Here is a 14,725-nt window from a genome sequence, read left to right on the forward strand (position 1 = left end):
CTGTAAATAAAAACCCAATTATTACTAAATAAAGCATAACTAACAGGGCACTGTAAATAAAAAAAACCATCATTATTGACTAAGGCATTGATAATAAAAGAAAACAATCATTACTGACTGAAGCATGACTGACAGGGCACAAAATAAAAACCCCATTATTACTGACTTAAAAACAAAACCAACAGGGCACTGTAAATAAAAAAAAAGACATCATTATTAACTAAAGTAATATGGGGTAGGCATTGCCTAAATCAGCCAGCACAGTGAGCTTTACCATATGTGTACCATCAGTGCGAGACTTGTAAAAATAATAAAGGACATTAAATAGAGGGGGGGGGGTGTCAACCTAGATGAAAATTTCTATTTATATTTAAGCAGCAAGCAAAATCAATATTTCTATTTGAAAATTTGTCGTGTTTATTAATGGGGGAGTTTTTTTAATAAATGAATAACTTGAACATTTTTTTCCCACAATCCCAACCCAATACCCCCCCCTTTCCCTTCGCTCTCAAAATGGTCAATAACTTTATAGCACTTCACAATACTGTACATTTTTATCTCTTAAGGGCATCTCTAGCAATATTCATTTCAGTTTTGGCCTGTCAGATCAATCTGTACAGATACCACAAATATTACAGTTCTCCACGTATGATGGGAATATTTTATGTCACATATCATGTGATGTAAACAAAATGCAGACGACAGCTGCAAATTCCAAACAAGAAAATGATTGCCTTTCCTATCTTAGAAAAGCTATGCTTTGATTTTGATAATACAATCAGAGTTATATATTTTTCCAAGGCGTGTTAGGTTCTTGACAACAGCAACAGTGGAACAGCGGAGATACACGTACGTACACATCCACGTGTTACCCAAAGTTTTTATAAACATAACATTCACTTCTTTAAATAAGTAAAAAAAAAATAGAAAAAGACTTGAAAACTATCAGAAAAGATTAATTTATTTTTACTGTAACGTAATCTTAACCGATATTTTTTTATTTGTTTGATTGAAGGAAATAATGAATTTTCTTGTACGGACAGTCACCTTTTCTTACTTCTGGGACATGACTTTTTTTAGTTAGTATATTGGGGAACCTCAAGGGAAAGTTAGAAAGATACCATAGAGCTCACACTGCTTCGCGGCGCTCGCTATACAAGAGGGGCACTGTAAATAAAAAAAAAAACATCATTATTAACTCAAGTATAACAAGGACACTGTAAATAAAAAAAAACATCATTATTAACTCAAGTATAACAAGGACACTGTAAATTAAAAAAAACATTATTAACTCAAGTATAACAAGGACACTGTAAATAAAAAAAAAATCATCATTATTAACTCAAGTATAACAAGGACACTGTAAATAAAAAAAAACATCTTATTAACTCAAGTATAACAAGAACACTGTAAATAAAAAAAAACACCATCATTATTAACTAAGGTATAACAAGAAGGGCACTATGAATTAGATAACATGTATAAGCTGCTACTTCTAGTTTAATTTGTCTACCAAATAGAAAACTTGTAATCACAAGCTTATAATGTAAGACATGTCAACAGCAGATCCATTTACCAAAAACTACGAACAGTTCCATTATTGAGGAAAGCATAACCAACAGGACTTGACTTTTTATGAGCAACTTGGCGGGTGTTTCTAGAAAAGCAGAGGACACTTACCCTACCAGTGCACCTGATCCATGATCCAAGTTATTAGTGGAGTACGAGTTGCTCATTTGCTTTTGTTACTTTGTATGTATGATTTTAGTTACTTTATGTTCTTTGTTGTGTATGTCTGTTTTCCATGTCTGGTCTTTGTCCCTGGATTACATTCTTTTGATTACCGCTATAGCCTTGGTTTCCTTGATTATTCATTGATACAAATGCTTAATGCATTCACAATAAAATCTTTGGTATTTTCTGTTCTTTAGATATGGAGCTTTTACCGAAACTAGCAGTCCATTATGTATAATTTTCACTAAACAGCAGAAAATACCATAGAGAATATTCTGAAGGTAAACACCTCTGCTCTAGTGTGGAAAATTTCATGAACAATGTATGTAAATATTAGCCATTGATCAAAGCTAGAAAACTCAATTATAACTAGAGGATACATTTACAACAGACTGACTGATCATACAAAGTCATACTCAAGATTCATTGACAGATATTTCATGCATTTGAGGACAAAAAAATTTGACCTATCAAACAGACTCTGTAGTGTACTTGAGTGGATTTTTAAAGAGCTAGCTCATAGGAGCAACAGTTTACAGACAGGCTTGTCAGCATACTACAACACATCACTCCAAGCCAACAAATAACTTTTGAAAATTTACTGAATCAAAATGGCTGTGTAATATGATCAATACATATCTATGGTGTCTGACCATCCTATAGAATTTCAACAAAATATAATAGCTGGTTTTAAAGGAGTTGTATCCATGAAGAATGCATAGCCAAATGAATATAGTACATACATTGTATAGATACAGGCCATTTTCAACCAAACATTTTACCTCACATCTGTATTCCTTAGCTCTGAGGTAGATACATGTAGCCAGTTCATCACAGTCATGCTTCCCAGTTTCACAGTAATCTGTTGAGTAACAGAAATGTGTTGAGACACCTTCATATCCTTCATTACAGAATCCACAGGTATAGCTCCCCTGTAATTAACATATTTCCAGGCACTGTAACAACAGGTAGCAAAAATATATGATTTGTAAATAAACCAATATAATAAAATATTCTTAAGGTATTACAAAAACTCTACCATGTTCCCTACTGCCTTCCATATTCTTAGGGTACAATGTATTACAAAAACTCTACCATGTTCCCTACAGCCTTCCATATTCTTAGAATATTACAAAAAACTTTGCAATGTTCCCTACTGCGTCCCTTATTCTTAGGGTATAACAAAAACTCTATGATGTTCCCTACTGCCTCCCATATTCTTAAGGTATAACAAAAACTCTACCATGCTCCCTACTGCCTCCCATATTCTTAGGGTACAACAAAAATTATACAATGTTCCCTACTGCCTTCCATACTCAGAAAGTATGTCAAATAGTACTGAACAATAACCAAGAGCCACTAACTCCCCCAATGATGAAACAACTAGAATTCTAAAATTTACTGTATAAGTATAATTTTTCGAGTGGTACTAGTTTTCACTATTTTCATGGTGGACACAACATCACAAAAAATAGTAACTGCTTAATTGAGTTTTAACACTATAGAACGTTTATGACTTTTGAAACTGTGAAAATTCATACCTGCGAATATGTTTACTTCACAGAATTCACTAAAATTAGCAACCGCAAAAATTAATATGTTTACAGTAATTGGTACCTCATAATTGTCCACTCACATACAATTTAATACCAAATCAAAAGATTTACCATAAAAAAATAAAAAGTTGAGCTGGTAATCTCGTGTTATATATTTCCAAATTTTCAAGGTTCAAAAGGCCAAAAGAAACTGAAAAATAAATGCTTAATGAATGGTAATAGAATTGAGTTCTCAAACCTATATTTTAGTATATTAATAAAAAATGGTCGCGTTGTGCATGACATAAAAGAAATATGCCATTGCTACAAGATCTGACAAAAATTGAAATAGTCCAGCAATTTTTTTTTTAAACAGTCATTAACACTCACAATGGTATTAACACAATCTGAGTTGACATCGCAGATATGTGTACCTAATGCACACTCATCCACATCAAAACACTGCTGTTGTTGTACAGGTGACAAAACTTGGTTCATAGACTGATAGTCAAACACACGTAGATGTACCGTCTGTGAGAGGGCATCCTCATAAGTCCCCGTGTAACCATAGGGACAGGCACTACACTGGTACCCTGGGACTGTGTTAATACAGGCGGCTGGGTTCCAACATGGCTGGTATAGTGTACACTGTAATTTTATAAGATTACACTATCATGTTTCAGCTTAAATCTTAACATTTATCAAGGTTATAAATTTACAAATGTTTAACATAATTCACAATCATCAGCTGCTATGTACTTGTAACCATTCATTTGGTTCTAAATTTGAAATAAATAAAATATTGATTATTTCCATCAATATACAAGACATTGCTTTTTGACTATTATTTTTATTTTTTTCTTAGGGGAAACATAGCATTTTAGCATGACCAAAGAAGAGGAATAAAACTTCAACTCTGTAAAAATTTAAAAAGAGTTTTTGAAAAGGATGGAAAATGTCAACTGCTCACCATGCCCTTGGCTTTGCTTCTGCTTATAGTGTAAATGTTCCATGACTTGACCTATCAGTGTCCCAAGTATTATCTTTATATCAATCAATTTATACCCTCTCTCTAAATGATCATTACTAATTGAAGCCAGGTTTTAAATAAATAATATTAAATAACGTCGTGACTGATAGTTTTTATTAAGTAGATCACCTCATCGACATCAGCACAAGTGTTTCCATCACCAGTAAATCCAGGAGGACAATTTAAACATTCATATGACCCAGATCCTTTGTTAATACAAGTTGTGGAATATTCCCCTGCAGAGAAGCAGGTACTATTACCCATACATGGGCATTCTGATTCATCAGTGCAGCCAACACATCCTCCTGACCCATCACCAAGGCTGTATGACCCAACATCACAAGGATCACACTTTTCCTTAGCTGTAGCACTGAAATATCCTGCCAGACAGTTCTTACAACTGGTCTGGCCTTGTCCATCTTGATATGTTCCTTCCGGACACAGTTCACAAAACTCTGAACAAATATATCAGTAAATTTGAAACAAGATTTTGTATGCTATGTCATGCTAAGAATATTCATACTCAAACATTTCTGTCAAATTAAGTCATATGGAAAACAGGGAGTAGTTAAGCAATAAACCTGGAAAGAGGAAACATGGTCCGTCATCATGCAAAACCAATATACTAAAGATCTAAGCATCCCTTCAACTAAAGTTAAAAAATCTGTCCTGGAAAAGTGTCACAGACAACAGACTGACAATGCGATTGCACAATAGTCCATTTAGATTTGGGAACATTTTTTTAAAAAGTACTCTATACTATTGTATGACTTTAATATTGAGTTAAATGGGGCACATCTAATTTAGTGGAATACTATAACTTTATGGCGGATAGGCTAAACACTTTTGTCAAACAATTTGCTGCCATTTCTAAAACACCCCACACCAAACAGTGATCAGTACTATTTTTTGTTTACAACACAATAATAGAATACGACAAACTCCTGACAGTATATGTGCACATCTCTATATGGTAATAAGGTAATCTAACACTTTATGGAGTTTCATAATAATCCTGCAAGTCGTTTAGGAGGAGTTGTGGACAATGCATGAGACCAAGTTTTGCTGAAAAATACCTTAGTTCCAACAGTCATAATTTCTACAGCCTTTGTCCAAAGATGAATTCCTGACAATATGCACATCCCAATATGGTAATTTAACACCCCATTAAGCATAAAAACAATCCTGAAATCGTTGAGGAGGAGTTGCAGACAACACATGAGATCAAGTTTTGCTGAAAAATACTTAAGTTAAAACGGTCACAATTTCTACAATTTTTGTCCGAACGTAAATTCCTGACAACATCAGAATTTGGTAATTTAACACTCTATTAAGCTTCAAATAATCCTGCAAGTCATTGAGGAGAAGTTGTGGACAACACACTAAACCAAGTATTACTGAAAAATATGTATGTTCAAACTGTCATGACTTCTACAATTTTTGTCCAAACATAAATTTCTAACGATGTGAACATCAAAATATGGTAATTTAACACCCCATTAAGGTTCAAAACAATCCTTCAAGTTGTTGAGGAGAAGATGCCTAAAACACATGACTGACCAAGTTTTGCTGAAAAATGTCAAGTCCAACAGTTGTCATTTCAACAATTTTTGTCTAAACACAAATTCCTGACAATATGCGCATCTCCATATGAAAATCTAACACTATAATGAGTATTTATAACAATCCTGCAAGTCATTGAAGAGGATTTGGAGACAACACATGAGACCTAGTTTTGCTGAACAAAAAATGCCTAAGTTCAACAGTCATCATTTCTACTTTTTTTTTGTCCAAACATATATTCCTGACAATATGCATATCTTCAAGTGGTTATATTACAATGTACAAAGTTTTATAACAATGCTGAAAGCTAATTAGAAGATAGTTTGGACAGAATAACAGATGGACAGACAGTGTGAAACCAATATACTCCCCAAACTTCTTTTGCAGGGGGTATAAAAATGGGACATTAATGAATGGATCATTAAGAGATACATTAAAGGATAACCTTTAAACTTTATACATGGATGACCCTTATGTTAGATAATATCCCTTTGCAAGCCTTCAACCAAAATTTTCTTTCAAGCACAAAGAAGTCTATACAATTTCTACAAGATTTAACAACAACTTAACAGGAGTAGTTCTTCAAAGGTGTAAACATGTAATTTTTTAGATCAGGGTCAGGATCCTTTAAAAGTTCATGTGCACCAAAGAAATGATGACTAAACTACCAACAGTCTCATAAAAACTCATATGATAGTATACCAAGTACTGTGAAAGTTCTATTGTTCGTGGGGTACCAATTTTCGTGGATTTTGTGGATAAGATGAACCATGAATTTTGGTTCCCAACAAAAGGATTATTTTCCTTAAACTGTATGACAGCATCATCAATACCACAAATTCAAGAATCCACGAACTGGTGCTTTTCCCCTAAACCACGAAAATTGATACCAACGAATATAAGTACTTTCACAGTAGTTGTGGTCTTGATATGGACAGATGAACAAACGGACAGATAGACAATCAATATAACTGCCAGAAGCCTGTTAACTTATATATCAGGAAAAAAAGAGAGAATATTTTTTATAATTCAAAGGAAGTTCTTACCCATTTCTCCATCAGAGTATGTTCCTACATTACAAAGATAAGACTGGCCTCCACGACAGGCATAGCCAGGGTCACATTTAGCACAAGTTGATGGACAGGAATCATCTGTACAGTTAACATAGTGGTAGTCTTCACAAGGTGTGGCATACCCATCCTTACATATCTGCAATGTTTAACTAAAGCATTAAGAAAGAAATAATCATGAAGATTTGATGGCGCAACCTTCAGTAAATTTTATATATGTATACAAACATCTCAGAATGTGACGACTCTATTCGCTACACTGCTCCATTGGATCAAATTGATACAGGGAAGATATGTAAATGTATAGAAAGGTCTGAAAATTCCCAACGATGTTAGAACGGTCAAATTTGTGATGCAAATTTTTTGGTTGTTCCCTCCACGGGACTCGAACTCGTACCGCTGTGACATCTATGGCCACACCGCCTGCACAAAGTCCAGCGCCCTAGACTACTCGACCAGCTAGGCTATATAAAAATATAGCCTTCGCTGGCCGGGTCATTCCTCCTAGTAGAATATATATATATCCAGCCTACAGAGCACAGAGTCAATGAGGAGTGTTCTGCTGAATACATACCAAACCTATAGGGTGCATGCAACAGCTCTAGTGGAACATTCTGTAGCCTTCATACCAAACCTATAGGGTGCATACAACAACTCTAGTAGAACATTCTGTAGGATACATACCAAACCCATAGGGTGCAGACAAATGCCCTAGTATAACATCCTGTAAGATACATACCAAACCTATAGGGTGCAGACAAATGCCCTAGTGGTACATTCCGTAGGATTCATACCAAACCCATAGGGTGCAGACAACAGCCCTAGTGGTACATTCTGTAGGATTCATACCAAACTCATAGGATGCAGATAACTGCCCTAGTGGTACATTCCGTAGGATTTATACCAGACCCATAGGGTGCAGACAACAGCCATAGCACAACAGCCCTAGAGGAACACTCGGTAGGATTTTTACCAAACCCATATGGTGCAGACAACTGCCCTAGTGGTACATTCCATAGGATTCATATCAAACCCATATGGTGCAGACAACAGCCCTAGTGGTACATTCTGTAGAATACATATCAAACCCATAGGACACATACCCAGCCTACATAGAACTTTGAACAGCCCAAGTGAAGTATTCTGTAAGATACATACTTAGCTTATAGGGTGCAGAGAACACAGCCCAGAGGAGTGTTCTGTAAGATACATACCTAGTTTATAGGGTCAGAGAACACAGCCCAGAGGAGTGTTCTGTAAGATACATACCTAGCTTATAGGGTGCAGAGAAGACAACCCAAGAGGAGTGTTCTGTAGGATACATACCTAATTTATAGGGTGCAGAGAAGACAGCCCAAGAGGAGTGTTCTGTAGGATACATACCTAGCTTATAGGGTGCAGAGAAGACAGCCCAAGAGGAGTATTCTGTAAGATACAAACCTAGCCTATAGGGTGCAGAGAACACCGCCCAAGAGGAGTGTTCTGTAGGATGCATACCTAGCTTATAGGGTGCAGAGAACACAACCCAAGACGAGTGTTCTGTAGGATACTTACCCAGCCTATAGGACAAGGAGAACATTCACCAGCAGCCCCAAATGAATGTTCAGTAGGAGACCTATCACATGGACCAGACCCTTCACATCTTCCACACATGTGGGCCTCGCCATCACCAAGACAATAGTAGGATGTGTAACATCTCTCACATGTGAAGTCCCCTGAAACAGAACCAATTTTAAAAAATGTCATCAAATACATACAACAGATAGGAGGTGCATACATTTACATGGTGTTAACATGTGAAACCATTCAATAAGACTACCTCCCCATACAGTCGAGTGTCTTTCTGGCATATGTACACAAAATGCCCGACTGTCCGTGACTATTTGTGATGTTCATCGATCACCAATAAGCTTCCAATCAGATTCAAATCAGTCACTGATCCGTCGACCCTATCTGTAAAACATGTGACCGTTTCCATACTGATGATTAATTTACAGATTTTAGGGATCAGTTTTCACAGTTTTACTAAATAAAATAAATTTAGACAGATATTTAATTACTTTTCTTTTAAATTGACTATTTTTTTTAATTTCAACATAAGTTTAATATGGCACTATGTTAATTTGTACCAATTTAATTTCGGAAATTTAACTGTACTGATCATCCGTCAAATTTCACAACAAAACTGCCATCAGTTGGTTAACAGTCATCGATATTCAATCCTTCAGCAATCATTCAATAATCGGTCACTGATCCGTCAAATAGTTGCACAGATCGGTCCAGAGCCTGTATAAAGATTGATTTAAATGAGATGTTGTGCTAATGAGATGTGTGAACAGACAGACAGACAGACAGACAGTTACATGTTGGTTGATTCCTATATATGTCAAATGAACATGGGTTGAAAAAAAAAAACCTTTTTAAAAGTACAGTAAATCTGTAAATTTTCAGATCACTTTTGTTTGGCTTATATATGATATAAACATTCAATCATTTTTAAATTTATAAACTTATAATCGTCGGTCATGTGATCCTAAAATTCTTATCAATTAAGCATGTGCAACAGTTCAATTTCTTGCAAAAAGATTTCAATAAAATCCATTAAGCCAATATGGAGGATTTGTGCTTGTTTACATATAAAACTCCGTAGTAGAATTATCTTTCCTCGTGGAAATCAAAAAAATATTACTGGGGTATATTATATGCACATCTACTAGTGATGCCTAACCATCATATAAAATTTCATCAAAATCAATATGACAGTTTTTGGAAGAATTGTGTTTCAGAACAATGAAGTTAGATTGTCTGCTCTTGCAGACAATAGCTAATAATTAATAATCCTCTTTTTGGATGTATCATAGAACTGATATCCCAAAAAATAGGTATTTTACCTTCCAATATATTCTTATAATAGAACTGTTCAGCCTGAGTACAGTTTATACTCACAATACAACTGGTAATTCTGAGTACAGTATATTCTCACAATGGAACTGCTAAATCTGAGTATAGTATATACTCTCAATAGAACTGCTAGGTCTGAGTACAGTATATTCTCACAATAAAACTACCAAGTCTGAGTACAGTATATTTTCACAATAGCACTGCTAAGTCTGAGTACAGTATATTCTTACAATAGAACTTCTGAACCTAAGAACAGTATATATTTACTATACAGCAGCTCAATCTGAGTACAGTATATACTCACAATGGAACTGCTCAGCTTGAGTACAACCAGTGAACTCCATTCTCAAAGCAATTGCCCCATTCCAAGTCTGTGGGTTAATTCTAATGTAGCGAGACAGAACTGGAGGGTCAAAGGTCATCATACGGTCAGAAATATTGTCTACATTTCCCAGAAATATCTGAAGGAAATAACCTTGATTCAATGCTGCTTGTAGAAAGAACTAATATTAGAAAAATATGTAACTCATTTTTTAGTTTATTACATGTAAGTTTTCTGTGAATTTCCTTTTCTATGGGGAAGGGGCCAAGGGCCCATGCAACTGGGAAAAAGAGTGTGAAAACTTTGGAATAATCTATATACACAGATTTATAAACAGCTTTTTTTTAAATAATTTCTAAGTTAATTATTTGATTAGCACTATAGTTTCCATTGTGTTGAAGTCCATAAGGTGACATCTGGATGACAAATTTGATACAGTAGACTGGAGATGCTTTAGTACATTACATCTTACAAATATCCATTTATAGCATTAATGAATCTTGAGATGAAGTTTCAAGTCATACTTCGAAATTTCTGACATATTTCTCTTTGGGAAATGGACCAATATGGACCCAAAGTAATAATTTATTCTGGGTTTGGTTAAAACAGTTCTTTATATATTCAACATTTCAATCTGGCTAGTTAATAAAAGGATCCATCTACACAGGTAACCAGGGAACTCTACAAGTATATAGATAGCTGGGGCACTCTACAGTTACATAAATAGCCAAGGAACTCTACAGTGAAATAGAAAGCCGGGGAACTCTACAGTTACATAGATAGCTGGGGAACTCTACAGTTACATAGATAGCCGGGTAACTCTACAGTTACATAAATAGCCGGGGAACTCTACAGTGAAATAGAAAGCCGGGGAACTCTACAGTTACATAGATAGCCGGGGAACTCTACAGTTACATAGATAGTGGGGAACTCTACAGTTACATAGATAGCCGGGGAACTCTACAGTTACATAGATAGCCGGGGAACTCAAAAGTTACACAGATAGCCGGGGAACTCTACAGTTACAGAGATAGATCTGGAACTCTACAGTTACATACATAGCAGGGGAACTTTTAGTTACATACATAGCATGGTTAAGCTGAATTCTGTAAGTATAGGAACACTTACAAATTGTCCAGAACTATCAATATAAAGAGACCAGTTGGTACCATCATCACTGTAGTATATTCTGAAGGAAGTGATCCAGTTAGCATCATCTGATTGACCCTGCAGATATAGACCTGTAAACCTGTAGGCATCCTCCATATCAACCTGTATATACTGGTTAACATCGTTAACACCTGCCACCCATCCACCTGAGAAATCGGTTACAGCTGAAATGTTAAGCAATCAGTTTTCAAAATCACTGTAAGACAACTTTAAAAATGATCAGTTCTTCAATAGATAATCATGTCTCTCTGATCAATGGGTAGATTCTATGACCAACAAGGTTACATGCTGCTGTCAGTCATGTCTCTCTGATCAATGGGTAGATTCTATGGCCAACAAGGTTACATGCTGCTGTCAGTCATGTCTCTCTGATCAATGAGTAACTTCTATGGCCAACAAGGTTACATGCTGCTGTCAGTCATGTCTCTCTGATCAATGGGTAGATTCTATGGCCAACAAGGTTACATGCTGCTGTCAGTCATGTCTCTCTGATCAATGGGTAGATTCTATGGCCAACAAGGTTACATGCTGCTGTCAGTCATGTCTCTCTGATCAATGGGTAGATTCTATGGCCAACAAGGTTACATGCTGCTGTCAGTCATGTCTCTCTGATCAATGGGTAGATTCTATGGCCAACAAGGTTACATGCTGCTGTCAGTCATGTCTCTCTGATCAATGAGTAGATTCTATGGCCAACAAGGTTACATGCTGCTGTCAGTCATGTCTCTCTGATCAATGAGTAACTTCTATGGCCAACAAGGTTACATGCTGCTGTCATTCATGTCTCTCTGATCAATGAGTAACTTCTATGACCAACAAGGTTACATGCTGCTGTCAGTCATGTCTCTCTGATCAATGGGTAGATTCTATGGCCAACAAGGTTACATGCTGCTGTCAGTCATGTCTCTCTGATCAATGGGTAGATTCTATGGCCAACAAGGTTACATGCTGCTGTCAGTCATGCCTCTCTGATCAATGAGTAACTTCTATGGCCAACAAGGTTACATGCTGCTGTCAGTCATGTCTCTCTGATCAATGAGTAGATTCTATGGCCAACAAGGTTACATGCTGCTGTCAGTCATGTCTCTCTGATCAATGAGTAACTTCTATGACCAATAGGTTTAAATGTTGCTGTTGGTCATTTCTCATTAATCAATAAGTGTTTTCCTATACCATAGATCACATGCCTAAATCATCAATAAAAATCTACATAATTTTTTTTTACATTTCAATATTCTAATATAGTGAGAGGAAAAATTCCTTATGAAATGCTATTACTGCTTAAAGTTGTCCCAGAAATAAGAAAAGCTGTAATATTTTTAATGTTAATACTTTAGATAGCAGTCTTTTTGTAATTTAAAAAGTTTTTCCAATGGACAAAATACCCCAAACATAATGAGAATGCCAAAGTCTTAACATTTCTTACCATCATTGTCTGTCAGATTGTATCTAGCTCTCCCAGGTAAACTCAGAACATCACGAGATGATGAAGCCGTGATTAGTTCATCTCGTACTATACCACTGGATACACCCACTAAGTCATCACATTCTATAGCAAGGAAATCAAATGAATCAAATTTAGGAGTGTCTGTTACAACTTATTGTCACCACACAGCGTTTCATTGACTTCAGATTTCACTATTTAATATTAATATCTTTTTTAGTGCTTTTTTTCTAATTTCCTTTGTACCTTATCATATGTGTAAATACAAGTCAGTATGTATCTGTATGAATTAGTGTTTAATATTTTACGTAGCCAATTTGGGCCATGCGACGACGTGTGCAATTCAATCCATTTTGGTAAATATTAGCATGTCATTATTTATTTTTCTTTATTTGGTTAAAAATAGAATGTTTGTCGACCTTGACACTCAGGAAACTATCCATTTGAAATGGTAAACTATGCAGGGTATCTTTGTTGACAATTAATAGTCTAGAGAGCATCTGAGCATTAATCACCTCTTCAAAACATTAAATTAACCAAGCGCATACGAAACCAATGGTAAATGTGTAAAATGACAACAATAAAAGAATAGTGTTCCAATGTCCCCTGCAAAAAAAGCATAACAAACAAAAAATGGAGATGTGTCACAAGGGTACAAAAATGGTGCCCATTAACAGTGCCTGATGAAAAAGAAAAATGCAATCATCACAGGAGGTCTTGCAGTAGACTTCCACAAAAATGGGAGTTTTGTGCCTCCAGTCCGGAGACTGACTAATTGCAGGAGAAAGGTCTGTTTTGCAGGTGTTTCTGGCAGAAATAGGGAGGGTTAAAACGTATGTTTATAACTAAAAAACCTTCAATATCACAAAACATCAACTGGCTTTATTTAATTTCAACATCAACAAATTTGCCAAAATGTTTGTTATGATGATGATTTAAATAGCTTAAGTTGATATTTTACAATATTCAAGTTTCTCTTATTATGAAACCCATCAAAATACCAGTATATTGGACTGGCACTATTTTTCATGGATACCCAGTTTTGCTTGGTTTATGTGGTCTTGTCAAACCACCAATAAATTCTCAATGAAATTTTTTTGAAATAATATAGGACATACTCTAACCAACAAGTTCAAAACTCTATGGTCTAACAAAAGTTCAACAAAATATGCAAAAATTAACAACAACGAATGTATATACATGTTGTGGTACTTCAAACTTCTTGGCTTTGTCTTCATTCTATGACTTTCAAGGTTTATTATTGCTGCCTTAATTTTGTTTTGTAATTTAAACTTTCCAATAATGACAGTACTTACTAAAATCAACAATCCAGTATCCAGGTATACGTAGATATAATTCACCGTCACTGTTTGTTGTATTGATGATAAATGTGATATTGGTCCTGTCAAACAGTTCATCAATGAGGCATGTATTACTGAGGTTCACAGTCACATTAAATACACTGCCATGAGGGGGAATTCCAAGGTCAATAACAGCCACTTCTACAGTAACCTCTGTACTGCCATTATAAACCTGCTCTCTGATGGCTAAAGCTGGACTGTACTCAATAGGTGGCCTGAAATATTATATCGTTACATATCAAAACACCACCAAAAGCACGTCTTTAGTAACATTGCATGCTAAGTTTATTAATTTCAAAACATGGCTGTGTAGCAATTATAGACGACTTTTACATTCATTTCCATTCCAAATAAGTACTTCATTTATATAAAGGTCAACAGGGATAAACAGGTGTAAGACTGGAGACAGTACAATGGGAGCCAAGGGAATAGAAACAGATTACTACAGAATCTTTTTAAATGATACAGTATTATAGGCCTTGTACCCTTCCAATCACAAATTCCTTTCTTTGTCTAGAATAAAATGGGAAACCAGTTTCGACTTAAATGGCAAATACTAAAGTCATCAATAGAAATCATAGTGACAGTTGAAGGT

At 35.5% G+C, this 14,725-nt stretch overlaps 1 protein-coding gene across 3 annotated transcripts in view; it reads right to left on the minus strand.

The window, feature by feature from the left end:
* Positions 1 to 14,725, minus strand: part of LOC148609815 (uncharacterized) — an 89,949-nt gene that overhangs the window by 23,136 nt on the left and 52,088 nt on the right. For all 3 annotated transcript variants that reach the window (XM_088541099.1, XM_088541098.1, XM_088541100.1), the window contains exons 36-44: positions 14,086 to 14,345; positions 12,752 to 12,874; positions 11,284 to 11,489; positions 10,138 to 10,294; positions 8,487 to 8,647; positions 6,909 to 7,071; positions 4,429 to 4,754; positions 3,660 to 3,917; positions 2,517 to 2,666 (exon numbers count right to left, since the gene is read on the minus strand). In XM_088541099.1, the coding sequence (XP_088397225.1) occupies positions 2,517 to 2,666; positions 3,660 to 3,917; positions 4,429 to 4,754; positions 6,909 to 7,071; positions 8,487 to 8,647; positions 10,138 to 10,294; positions 11,284 to 11,489; positions 12,752 to 12,874; positions 14,086 to 14,345 (1,804 nt within the window). The remainder of the gene's footprint in view (positions 1 to 2,516; positions 2,667 to 3,659; positions 3,918 to 4,428; positions 4,755 to 6,908; positions 7,072 to 8,486; positions 8,648 to 10,137; positions 10,295 to 11,283; positions 11,490 to 12,751; positions 12,875 to 14,085; positions 14,346 to 14,725) is intronic.

Source organism: Perna viridis, chromosome 8 (genome assembly GCF_037379345.1).
Source record: "Perna viridis isolate PV_CMFRI_1.1 ecotype Kerala chromosome 8, ASM3737934v1, whole genome shotgun sequence".
Lineage (NCBI taxonomy): Eukaryota > Metazoa > Mollusca > Bivalvia > Mytilida > Mytilidae > Perna > Perna viridis.